The sequence below is a fragment of the Cryptotermes secundus genome, unplaced genomic scaffold, assembly GCF_002891405.2.
Source record: "Cryptotermes secundus unplaced genomic scaffold, Csec_1.0 scaffold27, whole genome shotgun sequence".
Lineage (NCBI taxonomy): Eukaryota > Metazoa > Arthropoda > Insecta > Blattodea > Kalotermitidae > Cryptotermes > Cryptotermes secundus.
The window spans coordinates 1,917,139-1,933,282 of record NW_019745078.1 but is presented as its reverse complement, the minus strand read 5'-3'; the positions used below and the strand labels follow the sequence as shown (position 1 = coordinate 1,933,282).

The 16,144-nt window shown below is 38.4% G+C and overlaps 1 protein-coding gene across 1 annotated transcript in view; it reads right to left on the bottom strand.

Annotated features, from left to right (window-relative positions):
- LOC111874813 (probable ATP-dependent RNA helicase spindle-E) overlaps nt 1-16,144 on the bottom strand; it is a 60,327-nt gene that overhangs the window by 21,113 nt on the left and 23,070 nt on the right. The window contains exons 10-16 of the mRNA XM_023870619.2: nt 11,507-11,669; nt 10,635-10,762; nt 9,562-9,777; nt 6,065-6,291; nt 5,198-5,347; nt 2,887-3,043; nt 520-753 (exon numbers count right to left, since the gene is read on the bottom strand). Coding sequence (XP_023726387.1) covers nt 520-753; nt 2,887-3,043; nt 5,198-5,347; nt 6,065-6,291; nt 9,562-9,777; nt 10,635-10,762; nt 11,507-11,669 — 1,275 coding nt within the window. The remainder of the gene's footprint in view (nt 1-519; nt 754-2,886; nt 3,044-5,197; nt 5,348-6,064; nt 6,292-9,561; nt 9,778-10,634; nt 10,763-11,506; nt 11,670-16,144) is intronic.

The following is a 16,144-nucleotide window of genomic DNA, read 5'->3' as shown; positions in this document are numbered from 1 at the left end:
AACAAATACAGCATTAAGTTACAATACATTTCACACCAAATCATTAAATTCCAATTGGCTGTATTATACTTCAAGAAGTGTTAAGACTTCTCTTTGATTTTAGATTAACATAAATATATTTGCCATATTTAATTTTTAATACATGCATTTTAATGGTCTGTGGATCCATCAAGTGTTTCCAAGTTTGAAAGAGCTCCAGAGCAGATAAAAGTTTTTGGAATCTGGGCTAGAGGGTAATATAAAAAACTGTGACAAGTTGGTCATTTTCTTAAATATCTGTCATGTTACACACAATGAAACCTCTGTTACCCTTACATTAATCACATTTCCACCAAGGGAATTCAAATGTATAATATTTAAATTAATTTTTAATCTGAACTCATAATAAAGAAATATGTGCTATATATTTACTATATATTTACATAGGAAAACAATGGTGAATTCTGTAAAATGTACAGACATCTTACTAGGTTGTAACTTCTGTTTCTCCTTTGCCATGAAGTCAACTGCATAACTAACCTGAATAACATTGCCTTCGCCTTTCCTGGAACTGACAGATTCCACTCTGGCACGGTAATAGTTGGTTTGTGAATATTCTGTGTATGGCGCTGCATAGATCTTGCCAACTTGTGGTAGTTCAGTGAGCGGTTTCAATAGGTCTGATTTCTCATTTAGCTTTTGAAAAAGCCAGACCTGTTGCTGAGATGAACTGGTATCAGCACTATGAGCCCAAAAATGACCTGGGTCTACAATCTAAAACACATAAAACAAGCTGAATGTTGTGAAATTGTTTAGTAACAAAAAATGTAACAAGCTTGAGATGAAGTATAATCATAATTATTTGGGCTTGGGGTGGGGGTGGGGGGCAGAAGCTTGAATAATTGAAATCATACAAACAAACAAACTCCGTGATTTCAGTCCGCAAGTGAACTATAGTAAATGACATATCTTAAAACAGATGTGTGCCGTAGCTTGAACTAATAATAATGTTAACAATTATGATTACAGTACTAGCACAGAGTGGTGACACATAGAGGGGAGGAACGGTTACATCTTTAATGCCACTCTAACAGCATTAAACAAGGAAATATCAGAGAATGTGAAAACTGCAACACAACAGACTAAGAGAATGGTACATGTAAATGTAATGGGACAAAAGCTTCAGTCACAAGTATCTGCACAGCAGGTCCAGTTTATGGAGATCCAAATTAAAATGCTTTCCTGCCTAAAATGTTAAACCAGTGAATTAATACCATAACATATTTATATCCCATTCAAAATGTTTCCCAAACATAGAGAGATATCCTACCTAAGAAGAGCAATTTTAAAAACATGCATCACGCACACATGGAGGGGGGGACAATGATGACATAGAAGAGAAACAAAGTGGACACATAAATCAAACATGTCACAATGCCTAGCAGCACTCAGTGGCACTTGGTGAGTAGAAGCTTGGAGGAATTAGCAGCAGTAACTTTCAGAACTTCTCCATGTGTTTAGCTGGTTGTGTGTTGTGTGAGCTTTGTGTGCAAGGTTATGTACAGTGAACACATGTGCTGAACTTTGTGAGGCTGTGTGAAAGTAAACTGACTTATGAATTACATACAGATGCATGCACCACTACAGAAACAAACATAAAACATAAGACATCAGTTTATGATAAAACACAGACCATTAAAAAGTGGACGGTCAGTGACATGTAACATATACAAGGGCTGTGGAACAACTTAGCAGACCAGAGTTGATGTAAAATAACATTATGAAGGTGGGGAGAGGCGGTATTACAAAACTTCTATAAGAACATTGAATCAAAGGTCCTACAGCTGCTTATGCAAAAATGAGCATTACATACACCAATTCTCAATGTCCAATGTTGAGAAAGAAGGCTGAAGAAATAGTCTTAACACCAAACATTGAATTTACACCATTTCCTTAATGCTATTCCTGACATGTCAGAGTAAATCATCAGATATCTCTGAGAAATGGAAAATTTTACTTCAAGCTTGCTTGAAAGACAAATAAAGCAAATGATATATGTTCATAAAGAAAGAAAAGAAAAACATTTCCAAACAGACTGTTTGACTTCACCCATGACAATAAGATCATGAAGTGTAAGTTTGGTGTGTTTCAAGCCATTTAATTGGTGTCAAAATTAGATGTGAGAGGTGTGTGGCCAGCTCCCTGCTCTGGCTGCTGTAATTCTGGGGAGCAAGCTTCAAATGCTCATTGAAAAGATGGATGGAGGTATCCTACACCTCTAGGAAATGATGAGTGTCCAATACCCCATTGACTAGAAGGACGGGCAGGAACAAGAACTTGAAGAAATATGGTAGTGAAGAAAAATATTCCCTGCTCCAGTAAACAATGAAATCCCAATCATCCTGCCTGTGAAATGTAAAGTTGTCTCTGTGCTTAACTAATTACGCACTATGCCATGAAGGCGTATGGGGGAGTGGATGTATAGATCCACATTTTCTTGACCTTGGCACTAATTGGACGTGAGTGGTCAGCTTCACTCCCCACCACTTTACCACCAGTACCCATTTTATAGGAGGTTGGGTGGACCCCAGAGCTGGTCTGGACATCCTGCCTGTAGCCAGTCATTTTACCAACTCACATAGATAATTAAGAGGACATTAGAATTCAACCCATACATTACATTTTGATGTGAACATGTACTGAAACAAAGGTTTCCACAATGATGACCATGAAGACTGCAGTCTTCTGAGTTGTAATGCCATACAGTTTGGAGAAAGCCCAATATTTTAGAGGAACATACCATGGTTGAAGAGTAAGCCAAGGAAGAAACCAGTAGAAGTGGGTGGCATAACCCAAAAGGCTGCACTTTTCATATATTGTACCATTATATTATAAAAAGTGTCTTACATGTGATATTAGTAGTTGTATGTAGCTAACATCTATAGTGGGAAGATTAGGATTAAGAGTGCTGCTGGACAGCTCCTGTTGTCTTTCCCCCAGAAGAGGCTTCTCTTTATATGTGCACAAGCCTAACTGCTCAGCTCTTTGTGCTGCGTGCTCAGCCCTGTACAATACAAAAATGCTCAATTACTTGAGTTTAAAACATAATTAAAAAATTTATATTAAACTCAATGACACATTATGAGGAAGAAGAAGACCTGGTTGCCTTGAAAATATAGGAGCCGTTCCTTTCAGGTGCAATTTATGAACTTCTAACATAACGACTGTCCATATAGCAATATTCTGTATTCAACTTGCCATATATTTCTGCAAATTGAAACTGTATTCTTACAAAGTCAAAAGAAAGTCCGTCGAGTGTAACAATTTGTAGGTCACTTCTTTATCACTTCTGCCTAACATGTTTCGGTTTAATACAACCATCATCAGAGGCACATAGTACAATCATGAAAACACTGTCGTTGTTTAAGATGTACACAGTTATGTTNTTTTAAATTTTTAAATATTTTAACATTGGCGTTTTAACTTGAGGGCAGTTTCGGATGGAATGTGAGAATTGATAGTGCATTCAACAATCCTAGCAAGTGTTGTGCTTTTACACGTCGACATATTGTAGCAGCGTCCACGCAGCAAACATAACTGTGTACATCTTAAACAACGACAGTGTTTTCATGATTGTACTATGTGCCTCTGATGATGGTTGTATTAAACCGAAACATGTAAGGCAGAAGTGATAAAGAAGTGACCTACAAATTGTTACACTCGACGGACTTTCTTTTGACTTTGTGATTGATAGTGTAACGGACCAAAAATGAAACAATTCAAAATGTATTCTTACATTCTTTCATCGATTTATTTGTTTTGCTATGATATAAATCAACTTGTTTATATCAAGTTTTGAATGGAAAATTATCAGACAGAAAAGTGTTAACTTTACAGGACAGAATGTAGCTCCTTAGTCCAAGAGGAAGAGCTCAGCCAAATACATCTCAAAAGTTATGTCACTGTTATTGAAACTGATAGTAGTATTGTTTCACCAACAACAAATCTTTGTTTTGGACAACTATCTGAACCCTTTGAAAAGTCTGCAAACATGACCTGCCCTGATATTAGGGGGCAAAGTTTAGGACAAAACCTGCTCTATCTTTAGACTATATGATACACAGATCTTGGGTAGAGTTTTTCATGGAAAAGAAGCATGTCCTGAACCCTGGAAAATGTGGCAACCTTGCAGCATTTCAGAGCTATTTCTTTAAAAATTGTCCGAGTGACAACAGTATTGTTAGTTCTATTTTGTTCGAACTGTAGTGATAAGAACCTCTACAAGAGTTCTTCTAATGCAGGCTATTCTAAGCTCATTCTGTTCTTTGGGAAACTGTTTCCATTAAACAAAATATTTTCACTTCTATCCTGATTTCACAACTGTATTTACTGTAGATGCAACAATTCAAAATCATGTTGACGACGATGTACACTTGGAATTAATGTGGTTTTTGACTTTGTCCATCATCTGGTATTCTAAAAAACTAGAAAATACACGACATTTTGGAAACTGGATCTGTTTTCATCCTCAGGTGATGGAGGTGGGGTGGGAGGGAGACATCTGACCTGTTGCGTCCCCTAGAAAGAGCTAATCTCAATCATTGGACCTGGATGTATATGTTTCCACTATAGCATACACTTCAGTAAAATATCCATCTTCTTTCTTACAAAAGATCCTTTTCTTCTCTCAAATCAGTGTAATGTCATTTCACTACGTACTGTATACCCAAAATGAGTCTTTCATGAAAATGACCCGCATGTGAGGCTTTGGGTTCATACAGCACTGAGCATCAAGATTACAATTTCCTGGGATATAATGCCAGTAGTATGGTAGACAGGAATGTATCTCCCAAACTACATGGTGTCACACCTCAGGAGTGATAAAATGTACAAATAAATGTACAACTAAGTTTACATACATACACTTGTGCACATGCATACAGGAACATATACATTAGCAAAAGGTTACAAACATTCTATTATATGACAGTACATTTACCCTGAAATGCCCATTTCTCACAACTTTACCATCAATTTCTGTACTTTAGATCAGTGTTTCTCAACCGCTGGGCCACGGTCCAGTACCAGGCCCTGGCATCAATTATACCGATGCCATCATCTTATAGAAAAAAGAATTTACCAGGCTGCGGTCTGACAAAGGTTGAGAACCACTGCTTTAGATCACATGTTTAGTTTCAGTTACCAGCAGATAACTCACTTTAGCAAATGTAAGATGCAAGGGATTTTCAATTGGCGGAGTTTCACAGCCTTGTACACAGCCATTGACACTCTTCCTGGAATCCTGGCATGAAATCGGCGTTCATCCACTTCTTGGTAATGAGAACGCCCAAACTGAACATACACTTTGCTACAAAAAAAAAAAAAAAGTAATGTTATCTCTATTAACTGAAATCTCTGGTATGAACATCAGAAAACTCAACACCACCAATACAGAAGCCTCTCAGTATATCTAATTTTGAGCCTGTTCAATCCAATTCCCATCAGAAAACCTAGCAGATTGGCCCAGCAACATTTCTTCTGTCATGTTCAAAAGTACCTGGTTTGAACTCCAGTTATCCTGACTGAAGTTCTTGTTTCTTTATGAAGTAAAATTCAATACAGTACCTTGAAACTGGCCACAATCATCTTGGTTTATCATTCACAGATCATCCTGACATACCTTAGTCCTTGCTACATAACTTATCTTTTTATATAGAGGTACTGGAAGAGACATCACAACCTGACTATGTGACCATGTGATATATCATAAGCCAGAAGACCACAATCTAAATCCTAATAAAATTCTGACATTTTTTAATCTCACAATAAAAATACAAAACCATACATTGAACTGTGCCATTTAATTCTCACCTCAGAAATTCACGGGAGGGGGGGGTGGGGAATGAAAATATTGTCAGAGGCATCAAGTGAAGAAAGTTACTAACAGAGACCAAAAGAAAGAAATCTGTTTCTTCAAAACACTAAAATATCAGAAGAAATTCATGTTGTGTACATAAGGATCAAAATAATAGCATGCAACAATGACAAATACAAAACTGTAACTGTAAAACCAATCTCACAATACCTGGTTCCATCAAATGAGACCTTCATTTCATCTGCACAATCTTTGAGGTAATTTTTAATGGTCTTAGCATACAACTCTCCTGGCTGATTGGTTGGCATGTTTTTGAAGAACACTGTGTTGTAGGGGTCTCGGCCAACCAAAACCTTAACTGCTTCACGCTCATCAATCTGTCCACCTTGTGCACCCCTCACAAAGTAGTTGGGGTAGAACGCTCCAGCTATAACCACCTGGAAACACAGTAATGCATTACATTTACTTTCTAGTGGATGAGACATTTCAGAAGGCACTTCATTACGATAGGTAAAAGCAATATGGTTCTTGAAGAGTACTATTGTCTTGAATGTGATGCTGTGTAGTCTAGTACAAATTCACTATGATTTGGAGGAATGTTCTGCCTCCAGGCAGAGCTCTGGTTGCAGCTTGCTTGTTTTCTTCCTGGACGTACACTTAAGACCGTGAAGATGGAAACAGTAAGTTTCTTCAAAATGTAGGCAAACTTCTATTAGCCTACATATTGTCACATTCCTGAAGACAGAATCTTTTACAATCATTCATTATGTGAGAAGCCTAAACCTCAAATAGTATGGTTCTTACTCACTAAACAAACAAATTAAATAAGTTTAATTTGTCTCATTCTGGTCCGTCACACTATTAATTACAAAGTGGATAATTTTCAGTCCAGTGTGACATACAAGTTTACAACACTTCAGTCTTTATTCACCTCGCGTGTACAAACGACACAGTGTGCACGTAAACTACACGACTAACAATAAGAACATACAATCAAGAGAAATAAACGACATCTTCCACCATCAGGAGGAAAACGACATGACCCAATGTTGGCTCACGATATTTTAACATAATAACTAATTTTTTACAAACAAAAGAAATTTTAATACAATTTTAAATACATAGGGAAGCTAATGTATGGAAAAGTGAACATCATATCGCGTGCAGTGGGAAATCAGAATACCTAGCAAGTACGCTTAAAAGGAAAAGCAGCATATGTAAATTTACACATCAGGAAGCGTCATTGTGAATGTTTATGGCAAACATCAAAACCAACCGTGATAATAACAAAAAATTTATGTAGTGAGCATTACTCATAGCGTAAGTGCATGCTGTTAAAACATCTTATGTGACAGTGTTTCCTGATCATAGTGGTGCACCTCTGAGGATGATTCTTTTGAATCAAAACATGTAAGGTGAATAAAGACTGAAGTGTTGTAAACTTGTATGTCACACTGGACTGAAAATTATCAACTTTGAAATTAAATAAGGTAATAAACTACCAATTCACTGTCTATCTCCTCTGTACAATGCACTATCTGAGCAGCTGATATCTAGTAAAGAAACGCCATACTCTTTACTAATGTTGAGGTTTGCCACAAGCAACTTTAATGCCTGTTGTTAGAACCCATCCTGAGTCACTTCAGGCAATTTAATAGGCTCTGGGAATAATGTATGGATTGTATTACTCTCACTGAACCACTCTCTGTGTTGTCAACATGCTGTAACTTTTTCTCTATGGCACCAACTTCTGCACAGCACCAATCGGGGATTTGCTGTCAAGCTGGGTGGATGTGTGTTGTGCTTCATCAGTTTGTAACTGTGCAGGTGAATTGTTTAAGGATAAATAATACTTATGTACACTGTCAAATATCAAAGTGATATATATGATTACACATAAAAATGTATTAAATTACACTGTAAAGTCCTTAAGACATTTTGGTCCCTCACCGCTGGATCAACAAACATACAATCATAATGGTCAAATGAACAATCCTAATGCATCTGATCCATTTAAATCTTGGCCTCCAATATCACAAATTCCAAGCCTATCTGGCTGAATTTTCTTCACGCTTACTTCAGACAGTTCATCACGTGTTTTCTCATTTTATTTATTAAATGACAAATCTCTCCTGAATTGTACAGGCATAAGTTATCCTTCATATTATACTACATGTGTTGCTCTTTTCTGGGTATATCTGGTGTTGCATAAAAATAATATAGGGTTATACATTTTTACTTAGAAAATAATTTCTCTTTTGATTTTGTTTCCTATGAGGACTACAGATTCATTGTGACCACAAGGAGAAAAATGAAGTCACACACATGAAGTTCTGTAATTTTCATTGTGTTCCCTTAAGGTATTGTCAAAAATATGGATCGCAGCAGTAGTACTTGGGAAATATTAGTTCCATTTCCAATTGAATTCATTGGTACAGCATGAAGTGCCTGGCCGGGGGGGATTCAATTATTACTCTGTATAAGTCTCTGCATATCCCTCTCATTGATGACTGCCATCTCAGACATCAGAATATGCATGATTTGAAATTCTCGTAGTGGTGACTATGAAAAGTGCTATCTTCTGGGTTGTTATGCTGTGTAATCTGGTAGAAATTTCCTGATGTTTTGTAGGAGCAAGATTACTCCATCTCCAGGGTTGAAGAGTAAGCCAAGCAAGCAAACAAACAAGCAGTGGCTCAGCTTAATTTTTGACCCTGAAGCTGGATGCAGTGTTTCTTGAAAATATCAGTAAACTTATACCAGACTGCATGACATAATTTCCCAGAACAAAGTAGTCTTCACTAGTGGAACAGCTGGCAGATTTACTTTGAACTGGTCCATATTCAAGTAAATGACACTTTAATGTATGCCACAGGTCAGGACATAAATACTGATCACAAGCACTGTAAGATACTTGTGAGAATCCGCATTAGGTTCTAAATTTGAACATCCAAGTCTATTCACTACTTCATTAGAAATAACATCATTACATTCAGAAAATTATACTTTTCATTCCACTCTTCAATGCCAAGTTCTTCCATAGTAAAAAGTAAAGCTATCCCTGTAACAGGCCATGAAGGCCCATAAGGTTGTGAGACGCTGAGGGTCCCACGTTATCTAGACAATCGGCTCAAAGATGGTGGTAAGGTTGTCAGCCTTACACGCCAGCCGCGCTTTACTCCCCAGGAAAATTATTTAATGAATTCCTGGTACTCATTTCTGTTAGAGGCTGACTGAACCCCAGGGCCATAGTGCGGCTGGAAGGATTAAGTAAACTGAAAAAAATTCAATGACTTCATTGGTATTTGAAACCACCTTAACCACTATGCTACCGCGTGCCCCTTGTTGTTGCTGTTATTGGGATAAAATGTATTTCCCAAATGGCTCAGCAGTCAGTAAAAGATCAAATTCTGTAACATACTTTGAATCTGTCAACAATCAAGGGCAGTGTAAGAACACTTGCCTCAATATATACAGCATATTGTCATGAGTTCAGTTCTTTACTGACTGTTATTCACAGGAAAGTTAATACAAAATGGGTGCTATGAAAATCATATTTTCTTCCTTCCACCAACTGCGCCCAGTATCTTTCCCTGTTCTCATCACCTAACAGAAGAAAACAAGTCTTTGAATCTATTGGTTCTCAGTTTTCAAAAACAAACATATCAAAATGACTGCTATTGCAAAATTTTCAAACACATACACACCTTGAGAACAAGTGGTTTCTCCAGATCAGTCCAAATGACTCTGCCATATCCAGTGGTAGCAGCGATGCCTAGTCTCTTCAGTCGCAGAGTGAGATCTTGGATCAATATATCAACCTCCTTCATTGCCTTCAGTTGAATGAAGTAACGCTTTCCCCACGACTTCTCACCTCCAACTGAACGTTGAAAGTAACCATTCTCATGATTTGAATACCACACCTATGAAAAAGAAGAAGACAGACGATATATTTTGTGAATGTCTGAAACCACTGGCATATATCTGTCTAGGTGTAACAAATTTCAAGTTCCCTGAACAATACCGGGATGCCAGATTTGAATTCTGGGAAAGGGTGCTGTTCATTATGCCACTGCTAATATTAATTTTATGGTAATTACTGGATTTACACATATAACAAGAGACAGTGTGCTGTATATGTCTTAGTATTGGCTCTTCCCTGCGATGTGCAAGAAAATCAAACATTCATTTCATCACCTCCTCATGTAAAGAAAATATTAAAATATTGCACTATGATGTTACAGCCTGCATTTCTCCTATTGTACTATGTGAAGCACAACATTCAATTTACTCTTTGCAATTTAGTTCTTTCAGAAAAATATACATATGGTGTTTCAATATGTAGTGAGTAACCATCATGTCCTTAATTTCTGTTTACAATAAATATAACCGTTTTTTCCAATTATATATCATATTATTCATTATTAAGGAGAGTTAACTAGCAGTGTTGGAGTAAATTAGCACCTTTGGATTACTTATGTCTTCTGACATGCATCAAGCAATTGTGTCCTGTGTATGAGCCCTTACGCCAGATGTCTGCAGTACTCTGAAAAATTCTTTGTAAAGTGACCCATTTTTTGGCTGTTGGCAAGCTTTCAAATTCTGTTCCTGCGTCTAACTGTAACCATCTTCTTCTCCAATTCTTTTTAAAATTTTTTATAAAGAACTAAAGGGTTCAACTGATTCCAGTTTTGGGTTAAATATAATGGCTACTTGTGCTACTTCATGAAAATTTTTCACTGGACCGTTCAGATTATATATAATATAATACAATACATACCTTGTAGGCATTAAGGAAACTAATACAGTCACTGCAGGAACCATCAGCCCAGGTGAGTTTTGAATTGTATGCTGCTAATCTTTCTTGGAAAGGGGAGCTGAATACACTCTTCAGTGACATTGCTGCACCTATATAACAAATAAAGCTGCCTAAATGTCAGTAATTTAACAACCATAACTATCTTTCCCCTTATAACACACAGTTGCCCTACTGTGGGAATAAAAAAACAAGAATGTTCCCATCATGTCAGCAGTGTCTTCTTCTGGGTTGATACTTCATGATTCTATAATACAAGGGGAAGTGAAGCAGGTTACATAACTGTTCCTACTCAGATGTCATCTTCATATTTTTGTGGCATACCCTGTCAAACAGCTGAGGCTTTGATAAGCAAGTTATGAGCTAACAAAAACCTTAGCGAATAAGAATGCAGATTCTAACTATATGAAAAATAAAATAAGTACATTACAAGGTCCACAAAAGCCCACAATTGGTCCCTATACAATCAGATAAATCTAGTCCATGCCCTTCCATCCTATTTCATTTGGACCCAATTTAATATTATCTTCCCATCTATGCCTAGTCTTGCAGTCTTGTAGTTTCTTCCCTTCAGGTTTTCTGACCAGAATTTTGAATGCATTTCTGTCCTCACACCACTCTTCCAAGGCAACAAGATCTATGACTCTAGACAGGGGACCTTACAGGGTGCTATCAGCTGGAGCCAGATAAAAACCCTGGTTTCTTATGAGGCCGGTACTCCCCACTACTATTCTTTCAACATGAAATATAATTTATATTCAGGAACACAATATAATTTTCTTTCCAAATTGTTTCTAAAATATTATAAATAATTACTATTTGTCCAAGTCACTTACCCATTATGATACATTCTTCCAAAACACTGAAAATATGACCCAGAAGAATCAGCTTAGCAATCCGGATATCCACAGGGAGTTTTGCCATTATGTGACCCATGAATGTAATGTCGCCATCATAGATATTTGGTATACCATGGCTCTCTGATAGCAATCCTCCGGTCTGCAGAAGAGAATATGGTAAACACTCCAGTATGAAGAATAGCAGTGCACTTGATATGGGTGAATGCAGTCTGTTGCTTCAGTTCAATCATATTTTATATATTTATCTATGGTTTGTTCAGCAATGCTGACATCCGCTCAGACTATACAGAGTCCCATGATAGAAAGGTAAAGTTGTCACCTGTGCTTAATTATTTAAGCACTACGCCATGAAGGCGTATGGGGGAGTGGATGTATATATCTACATTTTCTTGACTTCAGCACTAGCTGGAGGTGAGGTGTCAGCTTCATATCCCTGCCACTTTACTCCAAGAGAAAGAGCCCCTGGTACCCATTGGATAGGGGGCTGGGTGAACCCCAGAGCTGGTCTGGATGATGTGGAGAAGAGAAACTTCTTGACCTTACCGGGACTCAAACTCTGACCCCTTGGTCATCCAACCCACAGCCAGTCGTGATACCGACTGTACTAACCTGGCTCCTACAGAGTCACATGATAGGATGACTAATGATTAATGAACTGGGCAGAATATGGAAGATAGCAGTTGTAGCCTATTTTAAGGTAGAACAAGCCCGATAGGACATAAAAATTATGATGGGCCATGGAATAAATGAGATATATGTATTTTCCTGAACAGGTCAATGGTAAGTGTATCAAATATTTTAGTCCAACTGAATATTTAGCAGCTGATGAATTCACTGTGCTTTTCATGAGGCCTACCACACAGCTTATGAATGGATCACTTCGTTTTGTATCAGAAATGTGGGTTCATAACTGGATCACAGTTCATTTGAGACTATAAAATTGTACAAAATATTGTACTGTCTTCTGGCTTCCAATTTGAAAAGATAAAATTCAAGCTCTGGAAATCATGTAAGAACTTATTCTGGATAATGAATCTGATGTGCATCTGTGAGATGAGGAAAGACTGCAGTATCTGATGACAGTGAAAAAGAAAAGGAGGAAGAATAAGAAGGTAAGGTCAGATGCAACAGTGGACAGGTCATACACAATTGTGACCTTCTCTGCCTATGATCCACACCTTTGATGGACCCAGTGGCATAAGATACATTGAGGCTCCTTTCATAAACAGATCTTTAACACAACTGAACAATTTGTCTAGTTTTTTTAAATGGGCCATACGTTGGTGGAAAACTCATAAATATTATCAACAGTACAGGGACACAATTGACGAAGACTGTTCCCCTGAAACTGAAACTGGGCGACATTCAGACAAGGAACAGGATTATGTAATGACCTAGGTGTGCTGAGGCAAATTGAACATAAATTTACTCATAAACATGCATCATCCTCTAGAAGCAAGTTTCTAAGCTTAGCATCAAAAAACTGTGAAATTAGTATTAACAGAGGAATGCAACAGACTTATGTGGTATGACACATGACAAACATTTAGTCCACCTGCGGGCAAACCAAGAAATGGGATAAGCCATTTTTCATCCCATTCATCTCTCAATGCTGTACAGATGAATTATTNAAAACACGTCCAGTGATTGAGGATAGCGCTTTCTAACGGACCCAACAGAATAGGTGTTTCCCTTTTCCTTCACCTGAGGACGGAAACAGATCCAGTTTCCGAAACGTCGTGTTTTTATTTGTTATCTTAAAAACCAGGACGATGGATAAAGTCCAAAAACCCAATATATTAGTGTGTTATACACCATTGTCAGAATCCTATAGTAACTACTTAGATGAATTATTCTTGTGGACTCCTGTGGCAGTATGATGGAAGGGTGTCACAGCCGAAGCCCATCCCATGACAAAGACAGACCCCTTTGAGAAGCTAAGTGACCTGTTTCATATGGTTATCAAATCAAACCAAATACTAAACAAACATCTTGACAAAAATACTCTTAAAACATGGTATATCCCTTATCACACAAAATGTGGTGATCTCTTTGCGTAAGGCCTTTTTAGTATCATTAACCTTTATCGGACGGGCCATTTAATTTCTGGTAGGGGCACCTGGATGGAGTTTATTTAAATGCCCGCCCTTCTAGAGCGATGAAATTGTAAGCATGTTTCTGAAAATGGTGTGATTTCTACATTTTTTATGATAAACGAACGAAATGAACGCTCCTTTAATGTAGAAAGAATATAGAATCAGATATTCTAATTTACAGATTTTAATATCTGTAAAAAAATGTTACACTCATTCCAAAAAAAAAATCCCGAAATTCATACATTTTCTGCACCATGCGTTCTAGCAGTGTAATACATTTTCTGCACCGTGCGTTTTAGCAGTGTAAGTTCTTGTGGCGGCCTCACATACAATGCCTATCTCTTGTTGAAGCTTATTTATCGTATGGGACATGTCGGTATAAGTGTGGGCGTCTGAAATCTCTCTCTGTTAGAAATACACAGGAGAACGTTCTCAGAATATGGTGTTGCCAGATCAGTCATTTGTTCATTCATTGCAGTCAAACCATTGTGTTTGTAACGATTTTGAAACATCGCAATATGAGGTCAGCCACCCATGACATCATGAACCATTTTTGAAGCAGATATTCAGCTAAGACGTGAATGAGATTTTTGTATGTGTGGGTGCGATTTATGGCTTCTGGTCGTGGTCTAAGCACTGTGCTGGCAGTAAACCATTCACTGCTAGAGAGCCGTATAATTCACCATGGCCACACAACGACGTCGTATGGAAGATACTGAAATTGAAAAACAGCTGTTCAACCGATTTGGACAGTGGCGAAGAAAGTTGGAATTCTGATTCCGCGGACGAAGGGTCATCACCTTCGTCGGCAACTTGGGGACTGCCAGACCAGTGTGGCTGAGAGGTGTGAATAATTATTCCAGTGTAGCTGTGGGGATAAATATCACTGCAGCTCCACACGTGAATAAGGATTCCCCCCCTCTCTGCGTTTTCATGCTGTACTTTGCGGGGATTATCCATCTGCTGGTGGAAGAGACGAATAGGTACTATCACCAGTACCTAGATAGACTTGAAGACGGACCATCTCCGCGGCCTGACGTAACTGAATCCGAGATGTTTCTGTTTCTAGGAATAATCATTCAAATGGGACATGACATTAGAGACACACTAAAGGACTACTGGTCGACTGCTGAACAATTTGCCACGCCTTTCTACTCTAACACAATGAAACGCGACCGTTTTCTTCACATTCTTCGTTTTCTACATTTTGCAGACAACAGTACAGAAACTGACAGAAATGCCGACAGTTATGACCGACTATGGAAAATTCGGACCATCTTCGACACTCTCAATGACGCATATCAAAAATATTATAACTCTTCCGAACTTTTGGCCATGGACGAAATAATAGTTAAATTCAAGGGAAGGGTGGTTTTTAGACAGTACATCCCTAAGAAGCACAAACGTTTCGGAATCAAAATCTTCAAAATTTGTGACGCCGCTGGGTATACCTATGACATGAAAGTTTACTTAGGAAAAGACAGGAAACGTGCCAGCCAAGACGTGACAGCGACACATGCTACAGTTAGGGACCTATGCAGGTGTATTGAGGGCGTAGGTCACAAACTGTACATGGACAATTTCTTTTTGTCACCAGACTTTTTCGGCGACCTGATGACAAAGGACATAACGTGCTGTGGGACAGTCAGACCTAATCGGAAGGGCTTGCCTGACGATTTTCGACGAAGACAATTTCGACTGAAGAAAGGTGACATTCGTGTTAGGGTGAGACGGAACTTGACAGCACTAGTTTGGAAGGACAAACGTGACGTACACATACTGACAAACATGCACTGTCCTCCAGCAGAAGGTACTTTCCGTAATGAGCATGGAAATGCCATAAAACCATCAGTTGTTGTGGATTATAACACGCACATGGGTTATGTCGACAAAGCGGACAGAATGACAAACAGTTACAGCATCAGTCGTCGGACCTGGAAATGGACAAATAAACTATTTTTCCATCTCCTGGATCTGACAATTCTGAACAGCTTCATCTTGTTGTCATCCTGTGGCGCGAAATTGTCACATCGAGACTTTCGTCTCGCCCTTGTGTGCAACATGGTGGAAGAAGCTGGAAGGGGTTCACCTCGCCCTCAAAGGTCCATTGGTCGACCTCCTGCTGTGTCATCATTAGTAAAACGATTAGAGGAAGCCCGTCGACATCACTGGCCTGCTTCCTCTAAATCGCAACTGAGATGTCGTGTGTGTTCTTCGCGTGGGAAGCGGTCTAGCGTTCGTACGAAGTGCGTGAGCTGCGACGTCGGACTCTGCATTTCGGAATGTTTTCGGCAGTACCATACGAAGGCCACATTACCATAGATGACGCAGGAGGGAAGGCTGTTTCCTCATGAAGATGGTGAACATATATAACGTAAGTAGAGCAAAAATTTAATTTTAAATTTAATTTAAAAAAAATCTTTACACGCGTGCAATGTGCGAAATCATATGAGGTCGTTGGGCCATATGATGTCGGTAGATTACATTAGATCACGCAGGAGGGAAAGCTGTCACCTTA